Source organism: Actinia tenebrosa, unplaced genomic scaffold (genome assembly GCF_029948245.1).
Source record: "Actinia tenebrosa isolate PJP-AT-01 unplaced genomic scaffold, QUT_ActTen_1.0 PGA_scaffold12__29_contigs__length_12842862, whole genome shotgun sequence".
NCBI lineage: Eukaryota > Metazoa > Cnidaria > Anthozoa > Actiniaria > Actiniidae > Actinia > Actinia tenebrosa.
In genome coordinates, this window is record NW_028292572.1 from 8,592,347 (window position 1) to 8,604,884 (window position 12,538).

Below are 12,538 nucleotides of genomic sequence, written 5' to 3' on the forward strand. Positions count from 1 at the left end.
CTGTATTGAATTCTTGTAGTACGTACATGTAACATCTTAGCCACAATGTTGGTTGATTCAGACCATCAATGGTTAAACTGAACATTTCCTTTCCTCCCATCATTCATTCATTCATTCATTCATTCTTTATTTCTTTCTTTCATTCTTTCTTCTTTTCTATCCATCTGCCCATGTCTTTCTTTCTTTATGTCTGGCTGTCTGTCTTTCATTCATTCATCCATTCATTCATCCATCCATCCATTCATTCATCCATCCATCCATCCATTCATTCATTCTCTCTCTTTCGTCCATCTTTCCTTCCTTCCTTCAGCAACAACATGCCAAATGAAACCAGTGCACTATATCGAATTCGAAGAACATTTTCATTCTGTGGCTGATTTGTCTGCCGAAGCGTGGGAAAAAAATCACTGAGCAAGTAATCACTCCATTGACAATCATTTTCGTTAGATAATAAAACAAATACGTCCAAGATAAACCGTCTAGATTCACAGCAAGGAAAAACGTTGACAAAGTCTTAAGTACGTACTTGGGTTTGCAGCATATGTGAGGGACATATAAATGACATATTTGTTACAGCAATTCTCAATCACACGCGCCCCCTAGCGATTGTTTTTGTCGCGACGAAGAAGGTTTTGGTGGACGTCAATCACAAGGCGTTTCCATAACATTGTCGGAAAACACAAAGCTATAAGGGCACGTGCCTACAGAATGTCATGTAAACGCCTTGATTGACGTCCACCAAAAGCTGAATCTTATTGCGTACATTATAAACCCTATAGCTAATCATTGGTTTTTGTGTGAAAATTATTTAGCTCTTTATTCACTTCTCTTGGTCTTACTTATAATCTTTTTCGAAAAAAAAATTTCCCCCCCCTAATATAATTTCTACTATATTACTTTCATCCCTTTCCTGTGAACTTTCCTTTCGTTATTCTCCCTCCCTCCCCCCCCCCCCCTCTTTTTTTCTCTGCTATTTTTATCTTTTCAGTTTGTTTCAGATCAGAGCGCCCTTATCCTCTAACCCCTGCATTTACAATAGCTTTTCTCGTACCAAACAAATTCACCTCAGAGTTTTAAATTCTCAATGTTAATTGACAGTTTAAATAAGTTTATTTTTCCAACGACGAAAGCACAAGCGCAAGGGATAAAAAATTTATACTTGTGCTTGCGTACTTCAGTGCGTCGAAGTGAAAACCAGCGAGCTCTGCCTCTCGTGTCTTACATAAATTAATGAATTCGAAGTTTACAAAATAAGCAATTAAGCAAATAAGCGAACAAATGATTCAAAATGTTTCTGTCATCTTTGTTTCGTTTTGCCCCCTGGCAAGATGGCCGCCGTATCGTCGGAGTAGTCCATTCAACATTTCCAATTTCCAATCTTTAAGCGATTGATCACCGAGATGAGAGATTTATGAGAGCATAATGTTATGCTTTCAACGTGGCTAAGAGGAGACGTAAACTATATGACACTCTTTTTTTTCTAAATTGCCCGGGGCGCGCAGCTTTTAAGAGCAAGTAAGTGGCCATCTATAAACTGAAGTAGAGGGGCGGTCCATACAGGTAAAAATAATGTTTCAGTATAGCCTATTGGGTATAAAGAATGGAAAAAAGTATGATACAACAGATGTTTTATCATTAATATAAATTTTTGCTTGAAAAAAACCTTCAAAGTCAAGTTGGAGTTTAGCGTGTTAGGTTTTTCGCGGAGAGGAGAAAGCCGGAGAACCTGGAAAAAGCTCTTGAATAAAGGGAGAGACCAAACATAACTATACCCCTAAGCAATAGCATGCAGAACCATTTTTTAATAGCTTTGCTTCCTTCCTTTATTCTGCGATTTTCAAGAGAGTGAAAACATTCAAAATTCGAAAACAAATTCAAAACGGATTCATGGTACAAGTTGTATGAAGAATTTCTTTCCATCAAGATAACTACGCTATCCCAGTCATAAATTTTGCATAAGATCTATTAGCCTGTCTATCTCGTCATCCACAGATTTTCGATTCTAATAATGGCATATCTGTGAAAACATAGCGAGCTTTATTTATAATTAAAGGCACTGAAATGGTGAGAATCGATTCGTTCGTTCGGCTTTTTTTAATTATATTTGGCGTTTCTGTACAAGAAATACTTCTCAGACAAACTCCACCAGGTCTTTATAGACTGTTTTTATATGTTGTTGGTGAAAAAGCATTTGTAAATTAATTTATAACACATGGTACACGTACTGAATAGGCAAAATATTTCTGACTATTGCAGTATTAATCAATTTATGTACAGAAAATAACGGTTACTGAAAGAGAGGAGAAAACAAGATTTGAGACGGTGATATTTTCCGCCTTTTTTTTATGCGATTCAGTTTCTTTTTCATTATTTCACTTCACTTGATTTCGTGCCATCTCATTTTTTATTTCTTTGAAGTATTTTAGTTTTACTTGTCGACTTTCACTATTTTTATTTTCTATTCACTCGTTATTTCACTTCACTTGTTTCGTGCCATCTCATTTTTTATTTCCTTGAAGTCTTTTCAGTAGTTTTACTTTGCAACTTTCATTTTCTTTTCTATTCATTATTCATTTGTTATTTCACTTCAATTTAGTTCTTGCATTTCATTTTTTAAAGTCACCTTTTATTCACTGAATTCATTCGATTTCAAAACCTGTTTTGTTTTCCATTGTTTTGATCTTTGGTAGTCAAATGCATTTTTTTCTTCTTCATATTTTCAGCACCCTCCCGCTTACTTTATACATTTTCCTCCATTCTTTCTCTTTAATTATTTTCATTTTTACGTAGTCATTCCTACTTGTTTCTTCCGTCCTTCCTCCTAAACCTCCTGAATAGATAAATGATGAATCTCAACGCATTGATATGAGTAACTTAGATGAAATGACCAATGTGATGCGTGGGACCGATTCTCATTGATCAGCTCGTACAATTGTTCGTCAAGCTTTGAATAATAATGCGCAAACTAACTATGTTTACATCTCACAAATCTGACGATTCTCATATAACGGCTTCTTCTCCACAATGTAACTGTACTCCGGATTTAGAGCGATCCAAGTCAAGCTTTGAATAATGCGAAAACTAACTATGTTTACATCTCACAAATCTGACGATTCTAATATAACGGCTACTTCTCCACAATGTAACTGTACTCCGGATTTAGAGCGAAAGCCAAGCGTTAAATAATGCAAAAACTAATTAAATTTCATGCCACAAATTTGGCGATTCTTTCCCGTTATCTATTTAATCCTATAGATCTAAGCGGCAAAGCGATTTCAGTATCCGTTTCCGACAATTTACAATCATTTTAAATATTTTTTTAACTGTAAGCCGCTAGTTTGAATAATCAAAAAATTATTTGTGTGTGTTTCTTTACCGCCTGGCTATAATGATAAGACGGCGTGTATCTAATGTTAATTTTTTGAAAGGATATACAAGTAGGAATCAATAAAGATTGTTTTTTGATAATACGCTTTCTTTTTGAAAAGATAATGTACGATCATATAATTTTTGATAGTTACATAATACAATTCTTTCAAAGCCAGGAATAATTTAATTTATTTTCAGTCTCAAATGAGTAGCCCTTAAAGTTATTTTTCTGCTTTATCTTTGATTTTATTTTTGTCTTCTACTTTTTGGTTCTAGTCTTTAATAAACGGCTATATCTGTCTATTTAAGATTGCATTTTTATATTATTAAAAATCATGCAGTCTTTTGAGTTTTGTTAAATGAAAATTATAGGTAGATATCCGTCAAGCATTTAATATATTCGCACTGAAAGCGAAGCGAATTATCTAATGCTATCAAAATTAAACTTTCCTAGCCGCTCGGTTTCCGAACTTCCGTATCAAACATGAACGCTTCATTGTTCATCTACTTCTCGCCAACAAACGATCAAAAAACTGTCTTTTTAGCGACATTTATTATGCTATCTATTATTCATCGCGGGGGCAGAAAGCTTGAGATTTTTCCAAACATTTCGTTTTTTTATCTGTCAAGAATATTCAGACGATAGCCACGCAATATCGATTCGTCTGAACAAGTAAAGCTAAATGTATTTTTAGAAATTACAATTCTGCGAATAAATGTAAGGAAACAGGCTTTAGAGGCTTCTGAAATTTTATTGCCTCGCTTCAAATAATGGCCTCGGGAGCGCAGGGCTTGTGTGATAGCTTCCTCGCCATCTTATTCTAAAATAAAAACAATTCCTTTGAACGTTCTATTTTCCCCGTGATTTCTATTTCTATTTGCAATTCCAATGCGAAATTTAGACGTGTGGTCAACGCCACTCGTACATATGTACATATGTATATGTACATATGTACGAGTCATACTATTTCTCTTGGCAACAGGAAAATTCATGGTAAAGTTAAACCAAAGTTTACTGTGGCGTTTTCTGATAACGAACGAACTCTAGTGAGCCTTGCTTGGCGGGAACCGATAGTAACTTCCAGTTATAAACTAGGGATGAGGTTTCTATTCTGTCCTCAGTATTGATTGAGTCCTGTCAATGCGTCTTGAAGTGCGCAGAAATTCAAATTATCAGCTGTCATTGTTTGGCCCAAAAAAGCCGTCAATGTTTATTTATTGTATGAATCTCGTTTTTCATTTTTGGTGATTGGCATAAATGTTCAGGTTCGGATCGGATAGAATGGCTTGCCGTTGCGGGAATCGCTTGGTGGCTTGCGGGACATGAAGTTCTTATGCGGCTTACTACGACTGAAAGATTATCGCAAAGGCAAGGCCAATTACGAAGGATGGATTTTATTGTTACATTCTTAATTTTGTTGACGACCTTGGCCGTGCTAGTCGGTTCTCAACAAAACCACCCGTACACATGTAACAATCCACCCAAGCTTCAAAAGCAAAGAGCAGATCTCACTCTAGGGGGATTATTCCCCGTCCATGTTTACAAGACGGAAGAAAACCAAAGGACTTTGGTTTTGAACAATTACGCGTTGACGTGGACTGAAGCGATGTTGTACGCGATAGACGAGATCAACAATGATACCACTTTGATACCCAAACATGAACTTGGTTTTGATATCAGGGACTCTTGCAACGACGTGAGCAATGCTCTTGGGGCAGCACTTGATTTTATATTGGAAGCAGATCGTAATGAATCTCAGGAGAATTCGTCTTCTAGTCAGTGTAAATGCGTATCACGATCATCGCATGTGGCGGTCATAGGCGGAGCTGCGAGTCCGATTTCGACGCAACTCGCTCATATTTTTGGGATTGCTAACATTCCACAGATAAGCTACTCATCTACAAGTGTCTTCTTAAGCAACAAGGATATTTATAGGTCTTTTTTGAGGACGATTCCTTCGGATACGTACCAAGCAAAGGCCATCGCCGACCTGTTGCTTAAGTTTGGTTGGACTTATGTATCTGTTGTTGCGTCTGATAGCGAGTACGGGAGAGCGGGAATGGATGCTTTGAAAGTAGAGCTAAAAAAGCGCAGTATTTGCATGGCGGTTGAATCGGTCTTTCATCCTAATCTAAAGAAACAAGAATTAACTCGAATTATCACTTCGCTCAAGGCTCATACACGCGCAAAAGTGATCGTACTTTGGTGTCAGCGTCCCATTGCTATCGGCTTCTTAGAACAAGCCACAAAACTCGGCTTGAGCGGGAAAACTTGGATCGGCACCGAAACTTGGGGCGATTCGTATTTATTATACAAGTTAAACCCAAAGACCGTTGGTGGAATGATAGGAATGGTTCCAAGATTGACTAAGCACTCTGGTTTTGAGGCGCATCTAGCGAAATTAGATCCAGGAAACTCTAGGCGAAATCCGTGGTTTGCCGAATTTTGGAATAACGAATTCAATTGCGAAATAATTAATGCCGAAGGTGGGAATACAAGTTTATTTAATGCCAAAAATAACTTGCAGTTTGTCAGTAGCAAAGAGTACTATGTGTATAAGTCAAACACAGGTGATAATGCGACTATTGTTTGTCCTAAAGACAAAGACAAAGGCAAACCAACTGCTTCTGTATTACCTAGAAACAAATACACCAACGTCATGGATGCTGTGAATGCGGTTGTACATGCTATTGAATCTATGTTGAAATGCAAAGAAGGGGAAGGAATGCTACTGTCTGAAGGCAAATGTCCTAGCACTTCTCCTACGATAAGAACTATTGATCTTCTGGAATATATGAAGAATGTTTCTTTCATGGGTCGATCAGGTACCGAGGTCTCGTTTGATAAAAATGGTGATCTGAAGTTCGGGTCCTATGCGATTAAGATTCTACAGCCAGAAGAGGCGAATCCATCAAGTATGGTATTCAAGGAGATTGGTTTTTGGGATGGAGTGAACGGAAGTCTTGAATTCAAAGGAGAAACGCAATATCTATGGAATGGATGGGAGAAAGAAATCCCTACATCTCAATGTAATGATCTGTGTTCTCCAGGGAAATACTCTGTGAATGGGAGCGTTACATGTTGCTGGACATGTGTTGAATGTCCTGGTGGGTACGCGAAGGAATCCCGCGGGCAAGGCCCCTGTACCAGATGTCCCGAGGGATACGAGTCTAATGTTAATCGTACGCGCTGTGTTAAGATGACGGAAGTGTACATGGATTGGTCAAGCGGCCAAGCGCTTTGCGTATCGATGGTCTCAATATTTGGAGGTCTCCTTACGTTAACAATATTAGCCATTTTTGTGAAGCACAGAGAAACTGCTCTTGTGAAAGCGTCGAATAGAGAGCTTTCCCTGATTCACCTCGCAGTGATGTTCTTAATATTTACATATCCTTTAGTACTGATCGGCAAACCAAATAGAATAGTGTGTGGAGTTCGACCCCTATACTTCGCAATCCTATTCACTATTAGCACGTCAATCACCCTTCTAAAGACTGATCGACTACTGCGCATATTCCGCGCCAAGAACAGGATATCTTCACGCAGTCACCTACTGACCAATAAAATGCAGATCATGACTTCTGTAGCGCTGACATTCATCCCAGTGGTAACCTGTTCGTTTTGGTATCTGTTTCGACCACCTTCGGTAATAGTCTTGAACTACAGCGAAAACAGCAGAATCATCAGTTGCAGCACAAGTGACGATACTCTCTTAGTCATCGTTTTGATCTATATCCTAGGTCTTGCTCTAGTTTGTACGTATTTCGCGTACAGAGCGAGAACGCTACCGGAGAACTTCAACGAAGCAAAGTTCATCGGATTCGCAATGTTCTCGTTTTGTGTTTTTCTATCAGGCCTTTTACCCGCGTTTTACAGCTCTACCGGAAGTAACAGAACGTTCGTGAATTGTCTAGCCGTGTTGGGGCCCGCATACGGAGTTCTCTGTATAATATACTTCCCTAAAGTACGGATAATCTTGTTTTACCCCGACCAGAACAAGACAGAAGTATTTCGTATCAACGCTACGACAATGAATTTAAGAAGCAGAACAAATTCCCCACCTGCTAACGTTCTAAGACCCTCGCCAATAAATTCCCCGCTTGAGGACCGTAGAGTCGTTGTGTCTTCTATCGGGTCAAAGGAAGAGGCAGAAATTAATAGTGCAAGACTGAGCCCGTATTTAGATAATCGACGAATGACAGCGGTTACTGTTGGGAGGGGAACGACTTTTACCTAATAAGGAAAACGATCGTTTCTTGAGCCTGCGTGCTGTTCAGTGCACCAAGAAGTGAAAAGCGTCAAAGAGGGAGAGTCGCAGGAGTGGAAACGCCCCAAAGCGCTGACCAATAGGAACGCAGAAATTTGGTAAAAAGGAATAAACGCTGATACATTTTGATACGTTTTATCTAAAAATCTAATTGTTATCGCGGAAAAACTAAAGTGAGAGAGAGATGATGACTGACTGATTGACTGCTGACTGACTGCTTGACTGAATAAATTCACTAATCACCAATAGAATGCACACTCATACCATGAGCTTTGAAAAACTTATCTATAGCTTTACAGCCATTCTTAATCACACGCGCCCCCTAGCGATTGTTTCTGTCGGGAGAAGGTTTTGGTGAACGTCAATCACAAGGCGTTTACATAACATTGTCCTGTTGTCGGAAAACCGCACAAAGCTATGAGGGCACGTGCCTATGGAATGTCATGGAAACGCCTTGATTGACGTCCACCAAAAGCTTCTTCTTCGCGACAGAAACAATCTGAGAGCGGCGCGTGTGATTGAGATAGGCTGTAAATGTTGTTAAGTTAAATAAACTAAAAATGGTATTCATCCTGTATTTGTATTGTGGATACATTTTACACATCTTTAATATAATCAAAGGAGTATTCGCCCACACGCAACTCTAGAATCACTTAAGAAAAACACACTTCTAATGTCTTGGCGTCCATATGGCTACGAGAATATAAGACCACGCAATCTTCTGACAATCCCTTGTAAGTAGAAATTTGAACAATATTTAAAGACTCGCCAATCGCTTTGGCTCCAGTTAAAAAGAAGGTTTTGAAAACACTCTTACAATTTCCAAGCTCGTTAAAAAAGAAAAAGCGTAAGACAAAACAGGCCTTGAAATACGTTTGACTACTAATAATTACTAAGGACTCCATACTCAAATATGCATTATGATAATGAAACAGGTAAAGAAACATACGTTCAAAGAACCAGACGATGTTTACATTGACAATACAAACACTTCAAACTTTTATAGCATTTCTATGACACCGTCAAGTTGTCTGGGAAACAAACGAAATTAAAAGAGGAAGGAAGCAAACAGGTATCTGAGGAAGTAAGTAATAGGTTGTAATAAATGATATTTTTAGGCTGTCATACAATATGCCACTGCCCTTTCCATTGTAACTGACAAGCCTAGTGTCTGATACAAAGGAAGAAATCAAACAGGTAACTGAGGAAGGTTGCAATAAATGACTGTATATTCTTAGGCTGTCATCCAATACGACTGGCCTTTCCATGTTAACTCTCAAGTCTAGTGTTTTAGAAACAAACCAATTTTGAAATCATAAGTGGAAGAAAACAAGCTGATGTCTGTAATAAATGATTAGGCTGTCATCCAATATGGCTGCCGTTTCCGTGGTTACTATCAAGTTCTCTATGTAACGAAATAGTTTTGAGATTGAGAAGGATAAAACATACAGATAACCGAGGATGTATATATGGTGCTGGTTACGCTGAATGATGTACAGGATCTTTTATTTCTTTAGGTTGTCCTCCAGCATGGTTGCATTTTTCATGTTAACTGTTCCTTTTTAATCACAAACAAGCGATAACTCATTCATGATTAGCTCTGATGATTAACCAATGAAGTGAAAACAAATAAATTATTTCTCTTGGGTTTCGTTCTTGGGTTACCTGTGTTATCACTCACCACAGGGAACCCAGAGAATACAGTGATACCATACTTTGTAAATTGTAAATAAAACTGTTACTCCTAATCTTAAGAAAAATTAGCATAAATAATCTACAAAACAGAGGTTACTTGTGTCTTGTTCTAACTTGGTTTACATTCAAGATCACCATCACCAGTTTTGTTTTTTGCCAGTTCTTGTCGTATAAGTTTTTCTTGTTCCAGTATTAATGGTGGCTTTTGATACTGAAATTTATTCCAAAAAAAAAAAAAAAAAAAAAAAAACAACACACAATGAAGTGAAATTCATGAAAATTATGAATGAGGAATATAAACAGTTTTTTATCGAGACCTTTGCCAGCAGAATTTTAAAGGCCCTGTTACATGAGGCAATATTTTTCTTGTAACTTGCAATGCAATGCGGATGAAAGCAGAGCATTGCATTTAGTTGCAGGTGAGACGTCAGATGCACGCAACTCTCTTTGCAACTTGCAATGCAAGGCTTTCTTGGTCTGCAAATAAATTGGATATCTCAGTAGGGATATGGAAGAGCTGAGCTCTAATTGGTCATTTGTAACTGTGATTGCAGCTTAGTAGTTTCACAACATTGTGAAACTTAAAAGCTCATTCAACTGCTTCTGCAACTTGCAACATAGCATTGCAAGATCCAGAGAGAGGGTGTCATATGTGCATTCTCTTCTGCAACTTGCTGCACAACAGCATTAAAAGTTGGAAGCAAAATTGCCTCATGCAACAAGGCCTTTAAGTTTATCCCCAAGAAATACTTACAGTTATGATAAGGGTATTATTTGCATGAGCAAAGCTCAAGGACTTTTGTTCAAGTGGTAGTTTGGCACGCTCCATATCTGGAATGCTGAACTTCTTATAATACCTAGAAAAATAATTCAAATTGCAATAGACCCTTCATGAATTTACTTGCATGACCATGAACAAATGGCTCACAAGGTTCTAAGAGGAATTGGGACTTCATGTGTTCATACTTTATTATATTTTATCAAGTTGAAACTCCACTTGGAAGCATCATTTTGTGGTCACTCAAGTGAGTTGGAGAAAGGTATTTTGCTTTACTTCTTATCACAGGGATGACACCGAAAAAAAATTCAGTCTTACACTCACTTTTTATTTGTAGTTCTCACGACAACTGCCGTCTTCTCCTCATTAATGGTGATGTTATACACATCTAAAGGATAGGGCAGGTTTCTTATTCTCCACTGAAAGGCTTTGGTTGTATCTTTTCGTGTTGCTATTGGCTGCAACGTATCAAAAGATTGATTCATATAAGTAATATGGACAACCTGGTTAATACGGCTACTAAAGGGACAGGCCAAAGTGGCCACATTAGCAGTGTGTCTTAAAATCTAATAGAAAATGTATGCATCTGACTTATTAAATTTACATTCTTTTATACAGTCAATTTGGTCTAAACATTAAGGGTTATGAAATAATTTAATCCTCTTACATTTGTTACACTTTCCATAATATGTTCGGAGTCAGCATTCATTGGTCGCAGATCTTCACCAACTTCATACTCCCATTTTCCTTCCTTTCCTAGTGTACTTCTCTTTTTAAATTTTCTTACTGTAAAATAAAAAAAATTATGACATCCATAAAAATACAAATTCATCCTTCTTCAAATTATTATCTTTATAATAAAATGGCTAAAACTTTTTATAAAATAACTGTTATGAATGTCGTGTTCTGATTGGTTTGGAGCGTGTGCTTTATGAGAGCACATTGCAAGCGTGCGCACTTTTCGTTGCGTCATTCCTACCTATTATTGTAATTTGTATTTTATGAAAGAAATCAAAAACTTGCTTGCTGTGCTGTGTGCAGTCATAAAGCACTTGGGGATTGGCAGAACACTCAAGAAGTGTTCAGAAGCACTCTGCTACGCATTGTGCTTCTCCTAACACTTCTATCGTGTTCTGCCAACCCCCGCGTGCTTTATGACAGCACACAGAACGCGCGCGTGTTTTCTATTTCTTCATTTTAAAATGTTTCACAAAAATAAATTGAACATCAAAGCTTAAAAGTTTTATTAGACAAGATTGGCTGATGATAGAGGATACCTTGTGAAACTAATAAAAATTAATTAATTAATTCCACTTGTGCTTTACAAGTTTTAAAACTAGATCCATAACTTAGCAACTTGGGTAATCATAGAAAATGTTTTAGACATGTCAAATTAATTGCTGATTTTACTCAATCCCATGCTAAGATATATTATTCCTAAATTCCAATTTGATCTTAGGAGATATTCTCGATAGTTCTCCTTTAGTACTATAATGCTAATGCGAATGAATAATTTAGAAAAATTCTTAAATAGACAAAAAATATGCTCAGCATAAAAAACAAAACTTTTACCTTGGCTACCATGGCAACCGATAACTTGTCCTTTATAAACTACATTTGTAGCTAGGAAATTTTGTTTCCTTCACAGCTTTACTCACCAATGAGATCCCCAGATGATAGGGCATATTCTTCTACCATTTCTGTGTGGTCTGGAAAAGTGTAGTGTACCTTTCTTTTCCCTGTTTCAAAAAAAAAAAAATTAATTAATTAATTAAATTAAAATAAGGAATTAAGATTAAAATTTAATCATAACACATCTTTAGGAAATGTCTTTGAATTGTGTAACATTTTTCTGATATACATTCTTATTTATAGGAATTTTTCTTTACAAAGCGTGAATATTTTCAAGAGTTTTTAGGCTAAGAAAAAGATTAAAGCGATTTAGCTCAGAAAATAGAACAAAACCAGCTATAATGTCGTTTGCTTTTGAAATTTTCTAATACACTTTAATGAAAGACCAAAACTTTGTTCTGTATTAAATTGAATTAGCTTCGTAGTTAAATTATTCAATGGCAATAACAATAAGTAAATAAATGAAAACTCTTGTTGGAGTTGCGAAGTTTATAATAAAAGAAGACAAGAGTGTCAAAGGACATTTTAAGAACCTAAAATGCTAGCATATGCGCATAATTTAGTGTTTTCTAATTCTGACGGTAGAAATGAGATAAGAGCAAAGAGAATTAAAGCTTACCATCTTGCACAAGGTTTGTTTTTCGAGCATTTTTTAACGTTTCCAGCCAAGGAAACTTTTGCATAGCGGCCGCCATGTTCAAAATCAGGGAGACTGGTGCAGGCCGATGTTCCTGGTCCAATACACCACAGGTAGCCCAAACAAGGTTCCTGTGTATGGTTTATAACAGCTAGCTAT

At 37.1% G+C, this 12,538-nt stretch overlaps 2 protein-coding genes across 2 annotated transcripts; one reads left to right on the plus strand and one right to left on the minus strand.

The window, feature by feature from the left end:
- Positions 1 to 4,374: 4,374 nt before the first annotated feature.
- On the plus strand, positions 4,375 to 8,207 carry LOC116289906 (extracellular calcium-sensing receptor-like). The gene has a single exon (XM_031696887.2). It carries the CDS (start codon positions 4,704 to 4,706, stop codon positions 7,605 to 7,607), a length of 2,904 nt encoding a protein of 967 aa, XP_031552747.1. The 5' UTR covers positions 4,375 to 4,703; the 3' UTR covers positions 7,608 to 8,207.
- A 3-nt stretch (positions 8,208 to 8,210) lies between these two features.
- LOC116289997 (protein DPCD) lies at positions 8,211 to 12,461 on the minus strand. The gene is made up of 6 exons (XM_031696998.2): positions 12,362 to 12,461; positions 11,769 to 11,849; positions 10,778 to 10,896; positions 10,435 to 10,568; positions 10,087 to 10,189; positions 8,211 to 9,543 (listed from the first exon to the last, which is right to left on the minus strand). Exons 1-6 carry the CDS (start codon positions 12,435 to 12,437, stop codon positions 9,442 to 9,444), a joined length of 615 nt encoding a protein of 204 aa, XP_031552858.1. The 5' UTR covers positions 12,438 to 12,461; the 3' UTR covers positions 8,211 to 9,441.
- Positions 12,462 to 12,538: the final 77 nt, after the last annotated feature.

Excerpts from the sequence above, each read along its gene's own strand:
- LOC116289906 (XM_031696887.2), top strand. The coding sequence starts at position 4,704 with ATGCGGCTTACTACGACTGAAAGATTATCGCAAAGGCAAGGCCAATTA.
- LOC116289997 (XM_031696998.2), bottom strand. The coding sequence starts at position 12,437 with ATGGCGGCCGCTATGCAAAAGTTTCCTTGGCTGGAAACGTTAAAAAAT. Across the intron at positions 11,850-12,361 it reads AACAAACCTTGTGCAAGATG|GGAAAAGAAAGGTACACTAC; the intron begins GTAAGCTTTAAT and ends TTTTTGAAACAG. Across the intron at positions 9,544-10,086 it reads ATAATACCCTTATCATAACT|TATCAAAAGCCACCATTAAT; the intron begins GTAAGTATTTCT and ends AATAAATTTCAG.